We start from the raw sequence: 26918 nt of genomic DNA, 5'->3' as shown, positions 1-26918 counted from the left end.
TACTGGGGCAGCAATGGTCAAGTCAAGTCACCTTCATTTATATAATAACAATATAGATTGTTTCAAAGCAGCTTTAGAGAGATAATAGGAAATTAAAGTAAAAGAGATTGTTTTGGCTTTACAGCAGCTCTAAAAATAAAGTTATTGTCCAGCTAAAGTTAGTTTTGATTGATTCACTTCTGTCGCAACGATCATTAGTTATTAACTTAGGGGCCGCTAACATGACACTGTTCTAACAGAAAACCCTTAATACGATCCGGCTGCTCATTTGCACAAAACAGTGCCTGATGGAATGCAAACCATGAAATAGAATCCAAGGTACAAGCCTTGAAAAACGTATAATACAAAAAATTGTATCGCTTCCACGTAGCCACGTGAACCGGAATTATCCCAACAACGTTTTATCTGTACAGAGGTAAAGGGAAGGCAAGGAGGCCTTGACAGGGGTGAGACTGCGTTGTCGTTGTGTCCAGCCGCAGATCTTTTATCAGATCCAGATACGGCCTGGATCCGACGGACTGTGGTAAACCACATGTAACAAGTACATCAGGATTTATGGGAAGTGTTCCCGGTTCCGGCTGACCTAATCTATGCAGCCTAACATTGAATTATAGAAGTCTATAATGTGTTATGTGTATGCTGGGTCAAAGAGATGTGTTTTTAGTCTAGAGTTTTCCAGAAACTCCAGAGTATTGGTGCTAAATAGGAAAAGGATCTACCGCCAGCAGTCGATTTTGATATTCTAGGTATTATCAACTGACCGGAATTTTGAGATCGCAATAGACGTGACGGACTATAATGCGTTAAGAGCTCGCTCAAGTACTGCGGAGCTAAACCATTTAGTGCTTTGTAAGTAATCAGTAATATTTTAAAATGTATACAATGTTTAATAGGGAGCCAGTCAACAATGCAGTGTTGACAGAACCGGACTAATATGGTCATACTTCCTGGTTCTGGTAAGAACTCGAGCTGCTGCGTTTTGGACCAGCTGTAGTTTGTTTATTAAGCGTGCAGGGCAACCACCCATAAAAGCATTACAATAATCTAGCCTTGAGGTCATGAACGCATGAACTAATTGTTCCGCATTTGTCATTGAGAGCATATGACGTAATTTAGATATATTTTTAAGATGGAAGAATGCGGTTTTACAGATCCTAGACACGTGACTTTCAAATGAAAGATTGGTATCAAAGAGTACACCCAGGTTCCTAACTGACGACGAAGACTTGACAGAGCAGCCATCAAGTTTTAGACAGTATTCTAGGTTAGTACGCGAGGACGTTTTTTGTCCAATAATTAGAATTTCTGTTTTTTCAGAATTAAGTAGTAGGAAATTACTAGTCATACCGTTTTTTATTTCAGCTATGCATTCTGTTAATTTTGTGAATTTGTAAGTTTCGTCAGGGCGTGAAGAAATATAGAGCTGAGTATCATCAGCATAACAGTGAAAACTAATGCCATGCTTCCTAATGATATCTCCTAAGGGTAGCATGTACAGAGTGAACAGCAACGGTCCTAGTACTGAGCCTTGTGGTACGCCATATTGAACATTTGATCGATAAGACATCTCATCATTTACTGCTACAAACTGATAACGGTCAGATAAGTATGATTTAAACCATGCTAATGCAATTCCACTAATGCCAACATAATTTTCGAGTCTATTTAAAAGAATGTTGTGGTCAATGGTATCAAATGCAGCACTAAGATCGAGTAACACTAATAGAGAGATACAACCACGATCAGATGATAAGAGCAAATCATTTGTGACTCTAATGAGAGCAACCCGGACTGAAAATCCTCACAGATACCAATTCTTTCTAAAACGAAACATAGTTGTGAGGATACTGCCTTTTCTAGTATCTTTGACAGAAAAGGTAGATTCGAGATCGGCCTGTAATTGACTAATTCTGTAGGAAAGGTTTTTGGTACGTATTCTAATGACAAAGACGAATTAATGATATTAAGAAGAGGATCTATGACCTCTGGAAGCATCTCTTTCAATAGCTTAGTCGGAATAGGGTCTAACATACATGTTGTCGATTTAGATGATTTAACGAGTTTAGAAAATTCTTCCTCTCCTATAGCAATGAATAAATCAAATTTTTCCTCAGGGAGACTACAATGCACTGCCTGATGCGATACTGTAGTAGACGGTTGCATAGTTATAATTTTCTCCCTGATATTATCAATCTTGTAAGTAAAGAAGTTCATAAAGTCATTACTGCTGTGCTGCTTGGAAACGTCTGGGGTTGAAGCTTTATTTTTCATTAATTTAGCCACTGTTTCAAATAAATACCTAGGGTTTTGTTTATTTTCTTCTAATAGGGCTGAAAAATAAGCAGATCTAGCAGCTTTTACGCTGCTACCTCTGTATGCAATCGTGCTCTCTTTCCATGAAATGCGAAAAAACATAGTTTTTAGTTTTGTTTTGTCTAGTTTTGTTTTCTTCCAGTTGCACTCTATTTCTTTGTTAAAGCTTTACTATACTGCGTTATACTAAAGTGTCCTTTCCTTGAGAGAAAGAACGCATTATCTTGATGTTTTGAGACGACTCTCCTGTTTATAATTAGAGCCTGGCCAAATCCAACCTTGGATAAGCTGAGTGTCGGTGAGTGTGTTAGTCTTTTTGGTTACAGGTTAAGGAACCACTGGCATTATTGGAGATTGACTGAGTTGTTGTTGTTCGGGACAGGCTGGTGCCCAGCAACCCAAATCTGAGACCTGGAAGGTCACAACATGCCTAACTTCAGGGTCCGAGTGTCAGCTGCATAATCATTGAAGAGATATGCTTCAGTCTATCTATATATGTGTGGAAAATTACTATGTTTATCTATTTCTTAGCCAATGAGAATCATTTAACCTGAAGCAAGGATGTAGCTTAGACCTTGGTGAAGGGTATAACTGCTGTGATTTTTGTAACTGTAAGGGGGGCGGCCTACGAACTCCATGTGAGTCTTGAAGCTGACTTCTGCTGATGAAACTGCAAACTATCTTCAGTAAATCTTTTACTGAATTTATTATAATTCTGACTCTGGGTCTTCATTCATCATATCTGGTTCTGGGTCTTTGACTGTAAAACCCCTTACAGTAATGATCAATTTCCACATCCTTTCTTGAGAAAGACAGACAGAGTAAATCTGTGTGTGAGTAAATTCCACACACAGACAATATGAATATTAGATCAAAACTGTGGCTTATTTTATGAATCCCTGTACATTTGTGAGCAGTGTTTCTCAAGTGGTCAAAATTTAGAGGAGAAATAAATCCTCATAACTACAGTATCTTTATGATTCTCTTGCAACCTGTTGCTTTTTTTAAGAAATGAATGATATCTATCATTCATGTTTTTACAGAAATTAAAAGGTATTTAGAATTTAGTAATTTACAGTATATTAAAGTCCATATCTACTCTTGACTTTGTACCTAACACTTGACTGAATAATGGCTAAAATGGCTAGTTTGGAAATCATTGGTGATTGGAAATTCTTTGAAGTGACAACTATTGTTTTGAAGTAAAATAATATCTGCACTACTGTTTTAATATACACCTGAGTTACAGATTATAATTAGGAAAAAAAAACACAAGAATGTAAGGTTTGCATGTTAATGTTTTCACATCATATGTTTATGGAAAAAAATACATATTGTTAAAAACATAATATATATTGTTATGAATGTATGGCCATAATATGCATATTTTGGACTGTAAATGCTTTAGTTTCCTGAAGGAACCTTATTTTGTTTTAGTCCATTGTCTCAGAGTTCATTTGAAAATCCTTGGACTTTTTCCCGGCACAGTTAATTGGATGTGGCAAAATCAATACAGTGTATCTTGGAGCACTTCAGGGCATCCCATTGTCTTTCCCCGGATTCAGACTCCTTGGCAGAATAAAAAAAGATTCCACCTCACTGGTAATAGTGGGTAAGTCTCCAGTTCTGTCCACTCTGCCACTTCACTACAATATTTATAGATGTACAAGAATCATAGATAGATACATAGCCTACAGCGCCACAAAATATAGTGAAGATGAAATACTGGAAAGACGTTTATCTGTGCTTTGGTGTTCTGAGCGACTATAATGCTGATATAAAAGCACTATGGACAGGATGTAAACAACCATTTAGCTGAGCTTTTATCTAAAGTGACTTTTCACACTTTTTACAGGGAAAGTCAAACGGAGGTCTTGACAATTCAAAGGTGACAGTTCAACAGCTTATAATGTTTTGGTTACCAGATCCACTACCCCACACTACAAGACTGACAGACTCGAGTGTTGTGTTTTAGTCTCACACTGAATAATTAAGCTTCGAAAAATGTTACAATTATTACCTGATTTGCATACAGAAATAGGTGTAAATGATAATGAAGTAAAGATTTCATCAAATGTGCCCACCCTTCTTACTTTATTGAAAAACATAGTGACACTTTTACAATTTACTATACCTCAATCTTTTATGCAAATATTAGTTCATAAACTTTTAGACAATCAACCTACCAAGGATAATGTCATGATTCCTTGTGCTCCCCTTATCTTGTGTGGACTTTTATGTTATTTTCTGTTTTGCGCATTAAAAGTTAATGGTTTTCTATCTCAATATATTTTAAAATGTAACATTTATTCATGTTATTTAAATTTATTTAACCTTTTTCAACATTATACATGTCTTTACTTTCACTTTTAATACATTTTTGATCACTTCAATATCAAATTTGCAGTGGGTTTCAGCACTTGTCTCCTTTCTTCTCTCTTAAAGGGATAGTTCACTCAAAAATGAAAATTGTGTCATCACTTACTCAACCTTGTGTTTTTATAAACCTGTATGGGTTTCTCTGTTCTGTTGAACACAAAAGAAGATATTTTGAAGAATGTCAGTAACCAGACAGTTGATGGACCCCATTGACTTCCGTAGTATTTTTTTTTTCCCACTATGGAAGTCAATGGGGTCCATCAACTTTTTGGTTACCGACATTCTTCAAAATATCTTCTTTTGTGTTCAGCAGAAGAAAGAAACTCACACAGGTTTAGAACAACACGAGGTTGAGTAAGTGATGACACAATTTTCATTTCTGAGTGAACTATCCCTTTTAAGATAGTTCACCCAAAAATGAAAATTCTTTCATTGTTTACTCACCCTCTTATCATTCCAATCCCGTATGTGTCACGAGTCCACCGTTCCTCCCTCACTGCTGCACTCCTTCACTCACACTCTAAACCACAATTCCCAGCATTTCTCCTGCTCATTACCTGCATGCACTTACTCAGCCATCACCATATTTAAGCACACACCTCAGTCACACAGATGGTCTGGTCTTGTCACTCACCCATAAGAAGGACTACTATGACTGCCTGCCTGTTCACTATTCATCCATCATCTGTTCACCCAGCTCCCACAGCAGTCCTCTGAATCCTCTCCAGCCATTACCTGTGGAAAAAATACAAAGACTTTATATTCAGCTAAGTTACCAGTTTGGATTCTCAAGCATTGCCTTCAGTTCCTGTGTTGTGTTTTCCTGAAGTTCCTCATTAAAACTCTGTGTTTAATCTACTTCTGTTGTCTGTTCTCTTCTATTTGTGACAGAAGACCAGACCATCACAGAATGAATTCAACAAGCTCCGCTCCATTCAGTAACCATGCAGCAGTGTATCCAGTTCACCCTGCTGACCTACTCCTCTCCCAAGATTCCCGGCGGCTGGAGGATTATGTGGAGGAGTTCCTTAACCTCTCCCATCTGGTGCCCTGGTGGTCTTCTGGAATGGATTGGACAATCATGTTCTTCGACAAATACTTTCACGAGTCCACCGTTCCTCCCTCGCTGCTGCATTCTCTCACTCACATTCTAAGCTACAATTCCCTGCATTCCTCCTGCTCATCACCTGCAGCATACAGGTAAAGCATACAGGTTTGGAACGACATGAGGGTGAGTTAATAATGACAGAATTTTCATTTTTGGGCGAACTTGGCCTTTCCCTTTAATCCATTACTACTCCATTACCTAAGGAACTGCACGTTCCCAAGTTATGCACAGTCAAAGTTCCACAGGAAGTGACCGTATCTCAGGAAGAAAGACGAGTTGGGGCTCTTACTCTTGGCATGGGGGCCCATAGGTGACCCCTCCATACCTAGAGTTATGCCTGGTCAAAGCTGTACAGGAAGTGGCGATATCTGGGAACCAGAAGGTCCCAGGGGCTCGGGACTGTGGGGAAAGTAGGATCTCTATCTGATTTGAATGAATGTGTGTAATTTGTAGGCCTATCTAAATATAGTTGTAAATTAAGGTAGTAAGTAAGGTAAGGTAAAAGGTTAGTAAGGTAAAAGCACACAAAGAAATGTTATCATTAAACACTTTCACTCAAAGTTGATCGAAGTTTGTAATTAGAGGGATTTCTCATTGAAACACATAAGGTGAGCTTGAATGATTCCACAATGAGTAATGGTGAAAAAAGACAATGTTTTCCTTTAAAAATGTAAGATATGTTTACTGTAAGACGGATGCCAGAAAGTCTGGACTGAGAAATGATTAGTTGGGAACCAAGCCAACTTGAGGCTCCATACTAGGAGCTAGGAGACCCGCCTAAGCCCAGAGTATGGAGCCCCAACTCGGCTTGGCTCCCGAGATACACCCGGTCAAACTTCCAGCTACAACTCCAGAGTCAAGCCAACTTAAGACTCTAGACCACCGGTCTGGACCCCCAGCCACTAACACCTACCCATCCCACCCAGGGCTCAAATCAAACATTAGTAAAAGGATTTTTTTTAAATACTTCCCTGTCACTGAATAAATATATTGATGTTTTACATCTTAAAAATCAATATTTTTTTTCACATTTTGTGAATCAATCATGATGTGGGATTATTTGAAACACATGCAGGCTTAAATGGTGCCAAAGTACCAATTAAGCCCATGCCAGACAAATATCTTAATTTTATATTCTAAAATTTACATCAACTAATTAATACATTTTCAAATGAGAGATTAATCTTGCATTTTTTAACAAATGATTTTTCTTACAAACCATGTCAATGGAAAAAATCCTAGACTTAGATTTTGATGGGTTTAATAGTTACACTAACCCTATCTCTTTAATCCATTACTACTCCATTACCTAAGGAACTGCACATGGGAGAATTAAACAAATCTAACTCATGACCATCCTTTAGAACTGACTTTAACAGCAGCCACAAGTCAACCCTCAAAGACCAACTAAAAGCTACTCTGAAGACTAAAAGCATAGGTAATTTCCTTCTTTTGGGTAAATAGTCCCTGAGTGTATAGTTTCAGGTAGCTGAATTTTGTTAATTATTAATTAGTTAGTCTTCGGAAAACACAGATGGATATCAAGAAGGCCTATAAAACTACCAAAAAGTCTTTATCAGATGCGATCAGAACACTTGTTTGTATGAACGTGTTTTGTGGCTATAAATTATGCATCTGTAGATCCGCTGGATATCAAATCTTAAGAGGTTGATGGGACCACAGTCAATATGTGGCCTATCCCGGTAGAGGTTATAATTATAATGGTTTCTAACTGCACCTCTTACGATGGAGATTTAAGAGGGAAATGTGTTTTCATAACTAATGATGTATTTTCCCCCAAGGCCACTTAAGTACAATCAGTCAGACATAGCTCATCTAAGCCAGGAGTGAGTTTGTTAGTGGTTGTGTGTGTGTGTGTGATCAGGTTATAAAAGACTAAAAGCTTTCACAAATAGATTAAGAATAAAGGGAGAGCAAATTCAACAAATAACAGAGATGAAATGTAGAGGAAGGAAGATGTGTGCACCCATATTTCAGGCTTGTACGGGTGGACTGCTGTATAATATTTGTAATGACAGAGAAAAAGCAACAAAAAAAAAAAAAAAAAAAAAAATTGTGAAACTGCTCATTTACAAGCAGGAATTCCAATGTATATATATTAGGGCTGTCAAACGATTAATCGCATCCAAAATAAAAGTTTGTTTTTACATAATATATGTGTGTGTACGGTGTATAATTATTTTCTATATATAAATACACACACATGCATGTATATATTTAAGAAATATTTGCATGTATACTGTGTATATATATTTATATTATATATAATTTATATTATATATAAATATTTTATATATAAATAACACATTTTTCTTAAATATATATGCATGTGTGTGTATTTATATATAGAAAATAATTATACTCCATATACACACATATATTATGTAAACACAAACTTTTATTTTGGATGCGATTAATCGCGATTAATCGTTTGACAGCCCTAATATATATATATATATATATATATATATATATATATATATATATATCAAATATTACTACAATTTATGTTTGCTAATTTATTTGTTTTTGAACCCATTGTGTAATCCAAAAACATATTTGATATTATTAGACATAACCTGACTGGTGTTATAATTAAAATATATAAATAATTGATATATTATCTATGATATATATAAATGTTATAATTTCAAAATATTTCTGGCATCACGTACAGTTCACAAACTATTGATGATGATTCATGACACATCCCCCCAAAAAAAGGCTTTAAGCATATTTCCATCATGGATTCGTTTCAAATCAGCTTTTGAGAACCAAAAATAAAAATAATGGCACAATTCATTGTTCAATTGAAAATGCACAGTAGGTATGGAAAGAGAGAGAGAGAGAGAGAGAGAGAGAGAGAGAGAGAGAGGTGGGGGTGGGGGTGGAAGGAGGGCAATAAACCCCACAAACCAGGTCCACCTCCAGAAAACATTTTATCCCTCACTCTGCTCTTGCTCTCTCAAGAGATTAAATTAATTTTCTCTCACTTTTTCTGCCTGAGATGTCATCTCTGCTGAGGGAGGAGATGGAAAGAGTCTTGTTCCGACCGGAGGGACAGAAGCTGGTGGAGTTTATAGAAATAGAGGAGCAACATCAGGGACGGCATTTTCTCTGTGTTTCTAGTAAGAAAATTCATCTTATTTTGTGCATAATTATTTGATGTGGCATGCGCTATTTTCCATCAGATAACAGTTGAGACACTGAGGAGGAAAAAAAAAACAGTGGGGTCATCTGGGGACACGATCAGATATTGTTTGTGAAGGAATAAGAATTGTAAAATATATTACTTTGTTTGATGAAGGGGTAGAATAAAAACTAGAACCAATGTGTGTTTAGTATCTAAGGATAAAGAAGCTCAGATCTCAGTGGTCTTGTGTCGGAAAGTTAAGCATTCACGTACCAAGAAGCTGCAGCACTGTGGGCTGGAGGACAGCTATGAGAGAACAGAGATCTGGGCCCTGGAAGACCTTCTGATTCTGGACGGTAGAGATCCAGACATAGTGAGTTGAGTTCAAACATTCATCCCCCTTTAATTTATGATTATACCTGCTACGTAACTGCTTGAAAAAACATATTATATAGTTAAATATGAGCTAGACTTCAAAATAACTGCTTTGATGTGCTATATTATATTAGGAAGTGTTGTCTATTTCTTTCCATTGAAAGATGTTCAATTTGCATTTCTCTGCTGTGTTAGGATGATCCCTATTTCTTGATGCATTTCGACTCTGTGCGGTCCGTCAGAGCAGTGAGCTGTGCTGCGAAATACACGTTGGCCCGTTGTCTGCTGTCCCTGAGCAGGAAGCATCACCACACGGCACTAAAACTCAAGAACTTTGACTTGACGTACATTCAACCCACTCCAATGTATTCAGATCGTGGTGACTGTGTTGTCCTTGCGCAGATCTGTTTCTATGCCTTTAATCTGGTGTGTCTTTCCTTGTGTCCTGTGCCTCTGTAGAGAAAGCAGACAAAACTTTTGATGTTGACCAAAAAAAAAAAAGTTAATTTCAATGTAACCTATAAACCTTTGGGAGTGCACAAAGACCATGCTTTGTGTTTTGAGCACTTAGCTATGCTTTGAGCACTTAGACCTACACTAACTGTAACATAACTCCACAGTGTGGGTGAAATCCAATTTGTGCTTGTGCAAATGCAAACACAAAAGGGTGTTTCTGATGAGCAATGCTGTGCCTTGAATTTAAATTTATTTATTAACTGTTATAAATGCTACATTTGACATATTTTTGCATGTTTAGCTGCTATATCAATCTATAGTAAGCAAGCTATATCAATATGGTTTATCATTGTAAAAAGTGAAACTATGAGACAAACTTATGGATATTACAGCATGCACTTTTAATAATCTTATGCGAGCTCATCTGGTGAAACGTCTGTTTGTCACATTTCTACTGGGCTGTGCTTTACGTTTTGTAAAATAAAATATTATGACATTGCAGTAGCATTGCGAAGCATCCATAAAAATGATTTATGTCTCACTTTTAACAAATAAAACATTTGGAGAATTAGCAGAATATTTGAAACTGTGCACGATAGCTTTCATTCTCTGCATGCACATTATGCTTGGTCTCCAAGACTCTCAAATTATATTGTGGGCCACTAAAACCTGACATTTTAATAACATGTAGGCGGCCATTTTTGAAAAATAAACCCTAAGTACACACTAACTTACACTAATACTGACTAAATTAATCGGTAACGTATTTTATTACGTGAAAATAAAAAGCGGGCTATTAGAAAATATATAAGTTAGTTTAGCGATTATTACACACAAATATTGCAGAATGCCTCGATTGACCAGTCAGGGTGTATTCCATAGAGTCGTGTATCAAAATATAATAACATCATGTATTGAAATGTGCAAAGTACCACACTCTTTTTGAACGAAATGACACTTAAACCGCCCTGCCGACGTCATACACGCTTCAATGTTTTGGGTCCATCAACTGGGTGGCTAAAACATAGCCTGAATCAAAAGAATAAATGAATTCGATTTTAATAACAATGCCTTGATTGTAATAACCATGCATTTTATCAAAATAAAATTAACATTTCGTCTAAACATATGAAGGATTCGAGTGAATTTCTTTGTTTGTGGTTTTACTAGTAACTGACATCTCTCCCTTTTTTTGAACGGCGGAGCGGAAACGCGCCTGGCGCCAAATTTCAAGTTTGGATGGTTGAACTGAAAACAACGCAGAGGTTATTTGAAGTTGTTATCGCGTTTAATATAGCTTTGTTATTATATTTTAATCGTTCTGTGATTGATCGAAATGTACATAAAGTCTATTGTACTAGAGGGCTTCAAGTCCTACGCCGAAAGGACGGAGATTAACGGATTTGATCCGTTTTTTAACGCCATCACTGGACTGAACGGCAGTGGAAAGTCAAACATCCTCGATTCCATCTGCTTTCTGCTGGGAATAACTAACTTATCACAGGTGCGTTTTAATACATTCAACTAATTTGTTATTAACACGTAGCCTTATGTATAACTTAAATCAGCTCTGTGATGGGAGTTTTTCTGTGGCTGCGCAGTTTTTATTTATTTATTTTTGTTTATCAAACAAAAAAAAACAATATTTCTGATTGCTCTAGCCTATTTTATAAATCACTTGTATGACAACAAGAACCTTAAATAAAAGTTGAACAGAATATATGAGATATATTTGATAAGAAACAGAGAGTATAATAAATGAATAGATGTGAATTGCAGAGTTCAAAAGCTGTAATACTGCTTGTTTTGGTTTGTCAAACATTGTAGGTTCGTGCCACTAATCTCCAAGATCTAGTGTACAAAAATGGCCTGGCTGGAATCACCAAGGCAACTGTGTCCATTACTTTCGACAACTCCAACAAGAAACAGAGTCCCCTTGGTTTTGAGACCCATGATGAGATTACCATCACACGACAGGTATTCGGCCAGAGATCACTGATTTCAGAGATGGCATCAAAGAGACCGTAATAACAATGCTTGTGACGCTGTTGTGTTCAGGTGGTCATAGGTGGACGAAACAAGTACCTCATCAACGGCGTGAACGCAAACAACCTGCGAGTCCAGGATCTGTTTTGTTCAGTTGGCTTGAATGTCAACAACCCTCACTTTCTGATCATGCAGGTAACAACCATAATACACCCATCTAGGAATTTATGTGACCTAATAATAAGATTTTTGTAAAAGTATTGGATATTCATATTCTAAACCACAGGACTTTCATTTAAAAATGAATGTGAATGGCTGTTTGCAACTTATTTTACTTGTGTAATGTGACAATTTTCCGTCTGAAACACTTCACAAGTAAATAGTGTCAATTTTGATTTTTTGAACAATTTTGATTTGGATTTCCTGATTCAGTTGTAGTTAGGGTTCACATTCCCAGTAACTCTAATTTTATGTTTATTTCAGGGGAGAATCACCAAGGTTTTAAACATGAAGCCTCCTGAGGTGAGATTGGATGAAGTGACACAAACATCCAGTGTCTTGGATGCAAGTTTATATTTTCTTTTCTTTATTTTTTTTAATTATGGCATGTTTTTATCTATAGATTCTGGCCATGATTGAGGAAGCGGCAGGTACCAGAATGTATGAGTGCAAGAAGATCAGTGCTCAGAAAACTATTGAGAAGAAAGATGCCAAGCTCAAAGAGATTCAGACTGTATGTACATTTATTTAAATATTATTTTTTATTTAAATGACCCAACAATTGGAATGACGTCAGTTTCATCTCAGAGATATGGTCTTTTGTGTGTGTGTGTGTGTGTGTGTGTGTGTGTGTGTGTGTGTGTGTGTGTGAGATAGATCCTGGATGAGGAGATCACGCCCGCTATGGATAAACTGAAGGAGGTATATGTTTTTATAAAAAAAAAATCTAAAATTAAAAAACAGTTTTGTTTTAAAAAATCCTCTTTTTTTTCTTTCTGTAAAACCCAAAATACATTTTAAATGGAATAATAGTTAAATAAATAATAAATAAATTAAATGTGTAATTAATAATAAATAATGTAATCTATAAATGATATAAAGGCTATACATTACTGTGTGCCTCTGTTTCTTTGTGCTGCTGAACATTATTTTGTTTATCACTGAAGTTTTCTACCAGCTTCAGTTCCTTACTGTGAACAAAGTTCATATAACTTGTGCAATATATACTTATCTTTTTGTCATATCCTATCCTTCTCCCTTGCTTCTTAGGAACGTGCGTCCTACCTGGAGTACCAGAAGCTCATGCGTGAGATCGAGCACTTGAGTCGACTATATGTGGCGTACCTGTTTGTGTGCGCCGAGGAAACCAAGCTGAAGTCTACTGAAGAACTGCAGGAGATGCAGACCTCCATCGCGCAGCTGCAGGAGAACATGAGACAGAACGAGGCCAAAGTGAAGGAGCTGAGCGCGGAGATACAGGAGTTGGAGCGCAAGAGGGACAAGGTGAGCAGCAGAGCAGACAGTCTGGGTTACACTGATCTGAGAACAGGAGCAACAGGGATGATTTCAGCCTTAAGGGGCACACACCCAAACTATATAAGATGCTGTGATCTTGAGAAATGGAAAGATATCCATGGATGAGTGATGGAGAAGTGACTCCTGCTTTCTGATTTGTGTGCTACAAGACTGGGGCAAGTGGGGCAGGTGAAACTTGAATTGCTTATGATTTATTGAGGGATGTGAACTGCTCGGTTTTCATCAAAATAAGCCGTTTTAACCCAAAATGGGTCACTTAAGTTATTCATCTAGATCAGTTAATCATTATTAATATTCATCTGAAGCCACATTATATATTAACTATAATACTGTTAGAACTGTAAGTGTAGTCTTTAATGTTTACATTTTTGAATGCCATATTAGAAATACTAATAGAAGAAGAATGGATTAGGTAATATTTTTGTGTTTTTGAAAGAAATTAGTTACTCTCTATTCATCAAAGAATCCTGAAAAAAGTTAAGTTTCCACAAAAATATTTTTAATATAAATTGAAAATGATTTGATAAGAAGAAATGTTTCTTGAGCAGCAAATCAGAATGATTAGCTTAGAATGATTTTTGAAGGATCATGTAACTAAAGACTGGAAAAAGTTGCTGAAATTCTATAACTGGAATAAATTACATTTTAAAGTGCATTACAATAGAAAAATGTTATTTTAAATTTGTAATATTTCACAGAATTAGTAATAAATTATCTAAATTATTATTATTAGGGCCCACAAATATCCCCCCATTGCATTGTTATACATTATATAGTAGTTTAATGTAGTAATAATGTCACTGAAACTTTTTTTCTCACACCGTACTCGCGCTTTTAATGCAGGCATTCAATGGATCTCTTACACAGACAAGCCGCACACACACAGACTCCCGGTGCTTACTACAGTGTATGTCTCGCCTCTCCTGCTATTAATATACTATACATCTAAGAATAAACCATCTAAAATCTAAAACTAAATGTGAAATGGTGATTTAAATTATGTTTGCGCTTTCACTTATAATAATAATAAATGCAATCAATCACAGTTCTAATCATAAGAAAGCATGTCAAAATGACTATTACCAAACTGTATCTTGCAAATCTGCAGCTTCATCTGCTGTGTAGCTTTTGCAGAGTAAAGATGGCTTAAATGTTCTGTGTAGAGAGGAAAACTGTCACTAATTTATTAGAAATGATTTGTGGTCCTAATGAAACCCATTCACAGTTCAGATTTGGACCGCAGTCTGCTAAATGGTTTGGTGACCTATGATCTAAACAGGTAGGTTTTCGTTTACCTGAACAGGTTTGGCAATCGAGTATTTGTCCTGTGGAGACTGAATGTCTGTGATAGAGGTAAGGATAGTGGGTAATGGACTGGCAAAAAGTATTAAATTATTTGTACGGGAAATGATTTTTGAATATTTTATGATGCAAATTGATACCTGTTAGAAAAGTGTGCGGTTGATTGATTGAATAGTTCTGTCTCCTGTTGTATTCCATTAGTATGTCTCATATCTGTGTCTGTCTCTCTAGGAGGTTGGGGGGGTGTTGAAGACTCTGGAAGAGACCCTGTCTGAAGTACAGAGAGTGGACACAAAGGCCCAAAGCGCTCTTGACCTGAAGAAGCAGAATCTGAAAGATGAGACCAAGAAGAGAAAAGAGCTGGTCAAAAACATGGAGGAGGTAAACATTTTTTATAAAAATACTGGCGAAACTGTATGTAATTTAAATTATTACAAATAAATTAGGTTTAAAGGGGACCAATTATGCCCCTTTTTAAGAGATGTAAAGTAAAGTCTCTGATGTCCCCGGAGTGTGTATGTGAAGTTTTAGCTCAAAATACCTCACAGATCATTTTTTATAGCATGTTAAAACGGCCACTTTTTGGGGGTGAGCAAAAATGAGCTGTTTATGTGTGTGTTTTTTAAATATAAAAAAATTAGCTGTTGTTTCGAGCTGTTGCTTCAAGAGCTTTTGCTCTGGTGGCAATAAAATGTCAGAAACTGTACTAGCGGTGTTTTGTTTGAACTGGAGTCAACGATGCATACAGAGCCAGAGAATGCAGTATATGCTGTATGGAGATAGAGCAGGTATAGTTTAGTTAAATTACAGTTATAACTTATGCTGTCATTTTGCTTTAATCCACTATTAGTGCAAGCCTGTTGTAGCGGACCCCATTCGAATGATGACCAAAACTTTACTGATGAGTTTTATGACGTTTATTGTACTTCACACAAAACATGAAGCGTCCGTTTTACTCCAGAAAATCACCGTAAGAGCTGAATAAAACAGTACAAGAAAAGTGCGCATTAAAGTCTTATCCATAAACACTCTCTCTCCCTTTCATTGTCATCAACATACACAGAGAATTACACGAAACCACTCGTTACAACTAACAGTAAACAAATATATACAGACTTTATGCCTTTTCGGGGAGTGCTTAATAAACTGGTAAACTTTATATCCGTAAAACAACTCAGTGACTCAGATGCCAGGAGTCTATGGAGACTCTTATGTTCGTTGGTTCATCCAACAACAGAACATAATGTTTTTTGGCACAGACATTGTCTATCCCCAGCTGCTACAGCGAGTAAACCGAAATGGCGACTTTCCATTACCCTTCAAATTGCGCAAATTGAAATTGCGAATTGAAAATACACTCAATGGAAACACGTCGATTTGGCAAAAACTCCCATTTATCGCAAAAAAGTTTTTGCGCTCGCATGAGGTGGTTTTTCAGGCAAAAGGAATATTTCGCAAAACTGCAATGGAAACAGTTTTTGCGTATTTACAGTCACCTGACTTAGAAGGCGCGGTGTGTTTGGACAGAATACGAGACAGTTCTTGAGAAGAATGACAGAAATACTGGATTCTAAACTTCAAATAAATGCCACAATCAAGACCGCGGAGCAGAAATGAGTGAGAAAAACCCAGAAACACCTCATATGTGCCGCTCACAGTATAAGGGTCTTTCCTTGCCATTAATGCTTGGATAACATGCCTACGTTTCCTTCCATTAATAATAATAATGTCTAGTGCGGTACGTGGCTGTGATATATATATATATATATAAACTTACCAATGTCCGTTGCCATGATTTTTGGAATGACTTAGCGCGAGAGGAAAAAAATGACGTTTTTAGTCGCATAACATGGTTAATGGAAACGCCGTCATTTCGCAATAGTTTTTTGTCGATATTTAGAAAAAATCGCAAAAGTTTTGCGCAAATCTTTAATGGAAACGTGCCTACTGTGGCTCACTCAGGGCGGGATCTATCCTAAAAGGGCAGATTGTCACCGGTCATGGCCGGGGCTTCCCTACTCTTACGTAAGAGTAGGGGGAAATCTGAAACCACGCGTTTGGAGAGATTGTTCATTATTTATGATTATAAAAAAGTATTGGGTGGATTTTTACAATTATAGGCTGTTTTTTACACACATCTGTGTTCAAACACCTTATAATTTTTGCATAATAGGTCCCCTTTAAATACTCAAATAAAATGAAAAAGAACTAATGACATAAATCAAATAAATTAATTGATCCTGTGGGGTGGGGGGAGGGGTCTATATTTTAAAATATTGTGATAAAAATCAAGATATTGCCAGAAAACAATGTTTTTTTTCTTTTTTTAATGTTTATTTATATAAATGATTTAAATGTTAACTTTGTTTGAACTAGGATAAAAAGATGATGTCAGCTAAGGAAGTGGAGGTTGCCAAAGTGATGGAGCGGCTGAAGGCCGTGCAGGAGGAGGGGCAGAAGGATGCAGAAGCGCTGGAGGCAGCTCAGCAGCATTTTAAGGCAGTGTCTGCTGGTCTCTCTGCCAATGAGGATGGAGCTGAAGCCACACTAAGTGGCCAGATGATGACCTGCAAGAATGACATAAGTAAAGCTGAGACAGAGGCCAAACAGGTGACCTATTTAACATTTAAAAACTTTCAACAAGTCCAGTAATCACAGTGATGTGGGAATGTTTGTCCACACTATATACTTCAAAATCTTCATTCACTGTCCATGCTGTATTATTACTCTTATTAATAATGTCCCTAGAAATAATTTGGGGTTGATAAGATGTTTAATGCTCACAGAGGCTGCATTTATTTGATCAAAATACAATAAAAACAGTAATATTGTTACAGTTCAAATTAATTATTCTATTTTTTATATATATATATATTTTACAATGTAATTTATTGCTGTGATGGCAACGCTGAATTTTCAGCATCATTACTCCATTCTGCAGAGTCACATGATTCTTCAGAAATAATTTTAATATGCTGATTTATTGCTCAAGAAATATTTGCTATTTGTTGGAAACAGTTGTGCTGCTTAATATTTTTGTAAAAAAATAGGATTATTTGATGAATAGAACGTTCTAAAGAACAGCATTTATTTGAAATATAAATTTGTTACATTATAATAAATGTTTTTACTTTCACTTTTGATCAGTTTAATGCATCCTGGCAAAATAACATTTATTTCTTACTAACCCAAAGTTTTTGATCAGTTGTGTATATATGATATTATATATATTTTTAAAAGTGATTGTTGATGTCTCTGTTCTGTGTTTTAGGCTCAGATGAAACTGAAACACGCTCAGCAGGAGCTGAAGTCTAAACAGGCTCAGGTCAAGAAGATGGACAGTGGCTACAAAAAAGACCAGGACACATTTGAGGCTGTGAACAAATCCATAGAAAAACTACAGGCTGAAATGAAGAAACTCAACTATGAGGGTACTAAAACATATTGAATGTGATTGTGGGCTGAATGTGAATTGTAAACTCAGATTCAATTTAATTCAATTATTAGATGAGTCCTTTTTTAAGTCTAAAACACTTTAAAAAGTAGATTGACTTTTCAGATGGACGAGAGGATCGTCTGTTGGAGCAGAAGAGGCAGTTTTCACGGGACGTCAATCAGCTCAGGGAAACCTACGAGTCCCTTATGGGACAATTCCCTAACCTGCGCTTCGAATACACGTGAGAACATGCAGGCCATTTTCATCTAGACTCATTGCTTAAGTGTCATTCATACACTTCATTCATTTAGCAAAAAATTACAACTGTGAATCTAATGGGTGTGTGTGTGTGTGTAGGGACCCTGAGAGGAGCTGGGACCGCAGTAAGGTGAAGGGTTTGGTGGCAAATCTTTTCACTGTAACTGATGTGTCAAACGCTACAGCCCTGGAGGTGGTCGCAGGTGGTCGACTCTATAACGTAGTGGTCGACAACGAGGTAAGTCTTCCTTTAAAGGGTTAGTTCACTCCAAAATTAAAATTCTGTCAGTAATTACTCACCCTCATGTTGTTTCAACCCCGTAAGACTTTCGTTCAGCTTTAAAACACAAATTAAGATATGTTTGATGAAATCTGAGAGCTGTCTCACTCCTCCTGTCACACATTCATCAGTGTCTGTAAAGACATTTATAATGTTACAAAAGATTTCTGTTTTATATAAATGCTGTTTGAACATTATTATATTTATCCTGAAAATTGGTGTCCACAAAAAATAAGCAATACAACTGTTCTCAACATTGATAATAATAAGAAATGTTTCTTGAGCACCAAGTCAGTACATTACAATGATTTCTGAAGGATCATGTGACACTGCAGTAATGGATGCTGAAAATTCAGCTTTGCCATCACCGGAATAAATTACAGTTTAAAGGGGGGGTGAAATGCTCATTTTCACTCAATCTCCTGTTAATCTTGAGTACCTATAGAGTAATATTGCATCCTTCATATCTCCAAAAAGTCTTTTGTTTTATTAAATTTTTAACAGAAAGATTGGCTGTACCGAGTCTTTCCGGAAAAAAACGAGTGGCTGGGGGCGGGCCGTGTGGGCGAAGCTTAGCTGTGCTAACGCGCCAAGCTAGTGACAACACACAGAGACATTTGTTCAACAAACAGTTTTACTCACCGTCCGGTTCCAACGCACGACCGCGAAACTTTATCATTGTGACTGCTCGATCCTTAAGCATTAGACGATCTGCAAATCCGTCGATATGGGCTTTGTTTATAAAACAATCATCGTCGAAATGCAGGGAACAACAGTCTTACAACACAACTCCGTTTATGCTCAGGAAAACAAACTCCATCCACGGGTTCCTTAACGCTGGGTTCTTTGGGAATCTGTGCAGGGTTGTCTTGCCCTGGCAACCAAAAACACACTTCTTTGGTGACATTGACTTCCCAAAAGCCGGGCAGGGCGCTTTGATGGCGAACTGCTTTCACTCTCTTGCTCTAGTCTACGAGTGCGCGCGCGGCCGCGATCTTACCGGAGAAGTGCCCTTAGAACCCATATAAGGAAATTCCGCCCTATCTTACGTAAGACAGAGCCATACTCGAAAAAAACTTTCCGAAACTTGTGACAAACCGGAAGGAGTATTTTTGGAACAAAAATACTCCTTCAAACGTACAACTTAGTTTTTGAAACTTTGTCCATGTTTAGCATGGGAATCCAACTCTTTACCAGTGTAAAAAACTCAGTATGCATGAAATAGCATTTCACCCCCCCCTTTAAAATATATGGAAAGTGGAAAACGGTTATTTTAAATTATGATATTTTACATATTTATGTTTTCTTTTTACTATATATTTAATTAAATAAATGCAGCTTTGGTGAGCATAAGAGACTTCTTTCAAAAGCATTTTAAAAATCCTACAGACTGCAGACTTGTAGTTTATTATCTAGCAAAATTATGTTTTGATTTTAAACTTGACTATTTGCAGGTTACTGGAAAAAAGCTTCTGGAAAAGGGTGAACTGAGACGCAGATACACCATCATTCCTCTAAACAAAATCTCAGCACGTACCCTCAATGACAACGTAGTGCGCGCTGCCAAAAACTTGGTGAGAGCTCTGCTATTGAGCTGTTGTTGATTTGATTATGATTTGTTTGAAATATTCTCCGCAGGATTTTGTTTAATGAAAGGAAACCCATTTGTTCTGTGTTGCAGGTTGGGCCAGATAACGTGCATACGGCTTTGTCATTAGTAGGTTATGAATCGGAGTTGAGGAAGGCCATGGAGTATGTTTTTGGCACGACGCTGGTTTGTGACAGTTTGGATAATGCTAAAAGAGTTGCCTTTGACAAAGGTGTGAGCACCAAAACAGTTACGCTTGGAGGAGACGTGTTTGATCCACAGGGAACATTAACAGGAGGTTTGTATGTGTGAAAATGTCTAACTGTGTGAGATACATCACAGACCCTCACAAAAGTATTCAGACCTGTTATAAGTTATAACTCTTAACTATTTGTTCTGGGATATAGCTTCACCAAAATTCCAAATTACCATAAATCAGACTTTTTTTCTCTCTCTCTCTTGATTTTGATGAGAATGAATGTAAAATAATTTTTACGAAATTCTTTAAAAATAAGCTTCTTGAATATTTTTTTTCTTTCGATTATGAAGGCAATTATGACCTGTATTTTATATACTATTATAGTATTTATTTATTTTTATTTTTTCAATTAGCTTTTATTTTAATATTTTCAATTTTACTAATTTTATGTGCTTTTGTCATTTTTATGATTTTTAAATCTATTAAAGCTATAATTTTATTTTAATTTTTAGAACTTATTTTAATACTTGGTACTAATTGTTGTCTTGGTAAATAAATGAAATATTTATATTTTATTTTTCAATTACCAAAATTATTTTTAATAGTTTTAGTTAACATCAACACTGATTATTACCTGTTTCTTAATGGACTTTGTGAGATTCCCCCATGACAATTACATTTTTAATAGAGTTTTAGAGGGTTGCTGCAACCTACTGCAGTAGGTTGCAGTTTGGCTCTGCTTTGTTCTTTTCTCTCTTTTTTTTCAGATGATTTATCACATTATTAGCTAATTTTACTTTTTATCAGTTCATGCATACCCTGGGAATTAAATCTTCTACAGTTTGAGCTACAGGATTGCTCAAAGATGCATCTTTGCTCTCATTAAATTGTACAATGTAAATGTCACCATTACACTGGTCCCCCATTCTTTCTAGTTATCACTTTCGGCATCAGCCAATAAAAAAAAAGTATATTGGTGGACCATTCTGTGGGGTTTTTATCCAGAAGACAGATTAGATTACAGTCTGCAAACATTTCCAAGTCAAAGTAGAACATGGTGTTCTCTAATAATTGTTGTGTGTGTGTGTGTAGGTGCACGTGCTCAGACGGCCTCCGTCCTGTCTAAACTGGCTGAGGTGAAGGATATTCAGGACAGTCTGAGGACTAAAGAAGCAGAACTCACCGCAGTGGAGTCTGAGCTCAGCAGCCTCAAGGGCACAGCTGAGAAGTGAGCCTCTGTCCAATAGACAACCTCTTAAAAATCCTCACTGACCAATCAGAACAAAAGTACAAGGTGGAAGACTAAAACGTTTTTTTTTTTTTCCTCCTTCAGATATCGTCAGCTCAAACAGCAGTTAGACCTGAAGACTGAGGAGGCTCGGATCCTAGAGACCAAACTTCAGCAGAGCTCCTTCCATAAACAACAGGAGGAGCTGGAGAACCTGCGCAAGACCATCGGTACGCACAAATACCCCTCTTTGCCAAAATGCGCTAGTTCTCATGCTGAAGTCATGGCTCTGTATAGCTACACAATATGATTAAATGTTGGTTTCACTGTTCGTTAACCATCCTGGTACTCCGTTTCTTTAGAGGAGTGTGAGGAAACACTACAGACGACAAAAGAGGTTCAGAGGAAGGCAGAGGAGAAGTACAAAGTTCTGGAGAACAAGATGAAGAACGCTGAGGCCGAGAGAGAGAAAGAACTTAAAGCAGCCCAACAGAAGCTCAACCAGGCCAAGAGTAAGGCAGATGCCTTCAACAAGAGACTGAAAGAGAAACAGCAGGTACTTTGCGTTTACTATAGCCCTATTCGCATGGCAATTGTTTTTTTCATGGGGACGCAAGGTATTTTCAGTGTTTACAGGGACTAGTCTGTGATTTTGTTGCTGTCTGAATCCAGATTTTCCGTGTTTTTCTCCCACCACCCATGTGAAAATTCCTAGCCAAATTACTTCATTTTTGTGTGTGTGTGTGTGTGTGTGTGTGTGTGTGTGTGTGTGTGTGTGTGTGTGTGTGTGTGTGTGTGTGTGTGTGTGTGTGTGTGTGTGTGTGTGTGTGTGTGTGTGCGCTTTTAATTGCAGTCCGAAACAACATCTCTGAGTTTACATGAAGGGATCAATCTAAAAGACTTTTTGTAAATAATTTTTCACAAGAACCATACGGTCGGTAACTGTTGCGTTCTATTGTAATGTACATGCATTGCAAATATAGAGACTTTTATTACTCAAATTCTGGAAACCGTTTACAAGAATAATATTAAATCACTGCTCAACTACAGCTAGTGGGAGCTTAAAAAAAAAAAAAAAAATCATGCAAACTTTTGAAATGGGCCATTATTATGGTAGCAACAGATATGCAATACAATTTTAAAATATGCATTATATACAGTTGATATAAATTGGGGCTTGCACAACAAATCGTTTCACTAGTTGACAAAGCAGCCAGGTTTTTTATGGATATTTGCAATATTTCGTTATGTAAATGAGATGTTGTGTTTACTTATTTCTGCTAACTTCCACCTTTTTAAAATGACATCCATAGTATAGGAGAGAGAAAAAAGCAAGATAAAAAACATTTAAAGTAAACTATAGTGTCCTTTTTATTATTAAATAGGATATTTAAATGAATAAATAATACATATTATTTTCCTGTTATTAAATTTGTCAAGTCACCTTTATTTAAATGGTGCTTTATACAATGCAGATTGTTTCAAAGCAGCTTTACAGTGATAAACAGGAAATGATGCAAACAGACTTCAATTCTGTCTAAAAAGACAAGAGTAAACAGTCACTAGGTGAAATCAGTTCAATGTTGATTCATTTCGGTTCAGTAACTGTGTAAAGGTCATCAATTATGGAACGAGTTCAATTCAGCTCTGGAGAAAACAGTGATGACATCACTAGTGTCAGAGTAGTCAAGGAAATTATATTGTTTTAAATGTCACTAACCACGTGAGAAGTGCATTGTCAAGTTTGCAGGATCACAGAACTCGTTCCTCCACTGATTAAATTTGAACGCATGAGTTTTATCACTGAGTCGTCGTGCAATTTTTTTTAAGCAGACATCCCCTTGAGAAACAATTACCATCTGAATAGGGATTGTGACATTTCTTGAAAAAAATAAAACATTTAAGAGCAGACTTTTGATCACTGAAATTCATTTTTTTTAGATCTAATCTGGGTTTATTTTATTTATCTTTCATCAGGGTTCTGGTAGTCATGGAAAACAGAATCATCAGGGGATTTTTTTTTCTCTCTAGCCCATGAAATATTTTAAGTTGCTCTTTATAAGATCAGTCTCTAAAAAGTCCTTATTCAGTAATCACGAATGACTGCAAAAGTTGTAAGGATACATTGGTCAAAAGGTGTGGGAATTCTGGGGTTTAAACAGACTCTTTTCCCTGGTTTCACAGACAAGGTAGATGCAACTTGCACTGGCATATCTTATAATATCTCAGAGCCATTGTTTTGTCTCAAGATGCACACCAGGAATGTTCATTTTTCTAAAGAACGTTTATAAAAGCTACTTAAATGTCCTTATTAAACTAAGGCCTAATCCTGGCTTAATCTAAGCCCTGTCTGTGAAACCAGGCCATAGTGTTTTAGGTGTTGAAACTTGTTTGATTTTTTTTCTGTAGGAGGCAGATGCTGTAGCTCTGGAGTTGGAGGAGCTGAAGAGAGAACAAGTTGGATATGAGCAGCAGATTCAAGCTGTAGATGAAGCTCTCAAAGCCATACAGGAGCAGATCGACACCATGTCCACTGAAGTTTTGGCCAGTAAGGTAAAGAACTACAGTTGCCTTACAAAGATGTCCCTTAAAGGTTATGCGTTTCTGTGCCATATGTTAACTCACACTTTGTGTGTTTAGGAAGCAGTGCGTGTTGCGCAGGAGCAGCTGTCCAAGCAGAAAGAGGTGATTTTGGGACAGGAGAGAGAGATTAAAGGAAAGACCGGAGAAGCAAACCGCCTCAGAGAACAAAACAATGACGCCCAGCTCAAAATCAAAGAGCTGGAACACAACATCAGCAAACACAAGAAAGACAGCGCAGATGCCACAGCCAAGGTCAGAGGAAGTGAATGATACCAATAGAGAGTAGTGTGTTGCTGATTAGACTGTGTGTAATGTTTGCTTGTGTTCAGGTGGCCCGCATGTTAGCTGAGAATGACTGGATTTCCTCTGAGAAGCATCTCTTCGGTCAACCTAACACTGCGTACGATTTCAAGACCAACAATCCCAAAGAGGCTGGACAGAGGCTGAAGAGACTCGAGGAGACTAAAGACAAGCTGGAGAGAAACGTCAACCGCAGAGCCATGAACATGCTCAGTGAGGCTGAGGAGAGGGTATGACCTTTGTCCTCTTTAGTGACTGCTGTAAAAGATGTTCGTACAAGAATACATTAAACATAGATGAAAGTAAAAGTGCAGATGTAAATCTAAAGAACATGCCTGGGTCTTGACTCAAAGTTACAAATGATATGTTTTAGTACTAATAAAACAAAAGCATCTTTTTTTTTTTAAGCAAAAATTATTATATGTATTGTATATTCACTATAATGTTTGGTGTCAGTGTGTGTGTATTTTATGTAACACATTTTTTGAAAGAGGTCTCATATGCTCACCAAGGCTGAATTTATTTGTGTAGCTTGTAAAATATTATTTCAATTTAAAACAAGTTTTTTTTATTTCAGTATATTTTAAATGTAATTTATTCCTGTGATGACAGTCATTTTATTATTATTTTGTGGTGTTGTTCATGGATGTACAGCTCTGGTATTTTATTATCATTTTATTAGTAGTAGTATTAACTGTATTATAATTATATGATTTATTATAATTTTTTTTTTGTTTGTTTTTTTTTTTTTTTTTGGTCTTTCAGTACAATGATCTGAAGAAGAAAAAGAGAATTGTTGAGAATGATAAAGCCAAAATCCTGGAAACGATTGAAGAGTTGGACCAGAAGAAGAACGAGGCACTCAATGTGGCATGGCAGAAGGTAAAATACAAATTTGACAAATGAATTGGTCACAACTAGTAAGACAAAGATAAAAGAATCATATTGCATCCGGTTCAGTACAGTCTGTGTAATTGCAGGTGAACAAGGATTTTGGCTCTATATTCTCCACCTTGTTGCCTGGTGCAAATGCCCGTTTGGCTCCACCCGAGGGGTGTGGTGTCCTGGATGGGTTGGAGTTTAAAGTGGCTCTAGGGAAAACCTGGAAAGAGAACTTAACAGAGCTCAGCGGGGGTCAAAGGTCAGCCTTTGCATAACACTTTTGCTAAAAGTGGCATATCGCTCCTGGAATCAATAGCTATTTTGGTTATGGCTCTCCAGGTCACCATTTCTCGGCCACAGATCCATTAGAGCATCAGATCGTGGACTGAGCCTATTACTGCATATTTCCCAGTACATGTGCTGCCCATTGATCACCTGATGCATTTGTTTCAGGTCTCTGGTGGCGCTCTCTCTAATTTTAGCTATGTTGCTGTTCAAACCCGCTCCCATTTACATCCTGGATGAAGTGGATGCCGCTCTTGATCTCTCACACACGCAAAACATCGGACAGATGCTGAGGACACACTTTACACACTCACAGGTAATGCACATGCTCAAAATGAATGTCGAAATGAGCTAAACGTTAGTTTTCCAGCGCATCAGTAATACACAGCTATAACATGACTATTTGAACAGAAACTGAATGAGCCATTTTTATTCTTTGCAGTTTGTGGTGGTGTCTCTGAAAGATGGAATGTTCACCAATGCAAACGTGCTCTTCAAGACCAAATTTGTGGACGGCATCTCCGCGGTCACTCGCACAGCTCAAACGCATGAGGGGAAAGTTTTGGCCCAGCGCACCCAGGAGAAAGCTAAGGACAAACGCCAGCGACAGATACTGGCCAGCTAAACACACTTTCTCTATTGCACAAATGTTTAAGCTTTTATTACTTTCAGTTGAGAAAATGAAATGGAATATTTAAAATGGTCAGTACTAAAAGCTTTTTGGACACCTCTGATTTGTGCATCTAATGCATGAGAAATGGCTCTGTAAATCACCTCTTTCCATTACTTATTTTAAAACGCTGTTGTATTATTTACATTGTGGAGTGTAGTTGCTATGCTGCTTTTTAATCCTGCTGTTTTTTACTGATTCTGTTTTCTCTTTCTGTACACTATATGCTTTCAGTGTATTTGTTTGTAGGATGACTTGCCTTTTCAAACTTTACAGCTAGTTTTGTATAAATAAAACTTGTCAAAAAAAGTTGTGGTTTCAGAAATTAAGCCAAAATGACATCGTGCCTAATTGTACATTTTTAGATAATTGATTAGTTTGATTGCCATTAAACATAATTATGTGTATCTTTGCTAAGTAGTGTATTTGATGTCATAGAATAGTGGTCTTATATATATATATATATATATATGAAGAGTTCAGATGCAAAAGCCACTAAGTGCCATCTGAGATTTTCTTCTAGAATGATCATTTTTATCAAGCTTGTATATTTAATTTCAGTAATTTCACTTAAATGACAATGAAAATTACCTATGAATT

The 26918-nt window shown here is 36.8% G+C and overlaps 2 protein-coding genes and 1 long non-coding RNA gene across 3 annotated transcripts; 2 read left to right on the top strand and 1 right to left on the bottom strand.

The window, feature by feature from the left end:
* Window positions 1–5595: 5595 nt before the first annotated feature.
* LOC307145032 lies at window positions 5596–10783 on the bottom strand. Its single transcript, XR_013818871.1, has 5 exons — window positions 10718–10783; window positions 9678–9782; window positions 9228–9303; window positions 8815–8888; window positions 5596–5753 (listed from the first exon to the last, which is right to left on the bottom strand). It is a non-coding gene; the product is annotated as an uncharacterized lncRNA (long non-coding RNA).
* On the top strand, window positions 8821–9788 carry exoc1l (exocyst complex component 1 like; the record flags this gene model as incomplete). The annotated part of the gene is made up of 3 exons (XM_079847844.1): window positions 8821–8949; window positions 9164–9327; window positions 9525–9788. The coding sequence occupies exons 1-3, from the start codon at window positions 8829–8831 to the stop codon at window positions 9786–9788; spliced, it is 549 nt and encodes a 182-aa protein (XP_079703970.1). The 5' UTR covers window positions 8821–8828.
* A 218-nt stretch (window positions 10784–11001) lies between the features above and the next one.
* On the top strand, window positions 11002–26724 carry smc2 (structural maintenance of chromosomes 2). Its single transcript, XM_079854034.1, has 24 exons — window positions 11002–11289; window positions 11613–11762; window positions 11844–11966; window positions 12255–12293; window positions 12394–12504; window positions 12648–12692; window positions 13041–13274; window positions 14841–14990; window positions 16986–17219; window positions 17881–18040; window positions 18169–18286; window positions 18403–18541; window positions 20038–20157; window positions 20265–20469; window positions 21463–21598; window positions 21704–21828; window positions 21961–22154; window positions 24008–24151; window positions 24239–24433; window positions 24511–24711; window positions 25247–25363; window positions 25462–25622; window positions 25817–25964; window positions 26091–26724. Exons 1-24 carry the CDS (start codon window positions 11122–11124, stop codon window positions 26271–26273), a joined length of 3600 nt encoding a protein of 1199 aa, XP_079710160.1. The 5' UTR covers window positions 11002–11121; the 3' UTR covers window positions 26274–26724.
* The last annotated feature ends 194 nt before the right edge of the window (window positions 26725–26918 follow it).

Source organism: Squalius cephalus (assembly GCF_949319135.1).
Source record: "Squalius cephalus genome assembly, chromosome: 2".
Lineage (NCBI taxonomy): Eukaryota > Metazoa > Chordata > Actinopteri > Cypriniformes > Leuciscidae > Squalius > Squalius cephalus.
The sequence above is the reverse complement of the archived record's forward strand: the minus strand, read 5'-3'. Positions and strand labels throughout refer to the sequence as shown.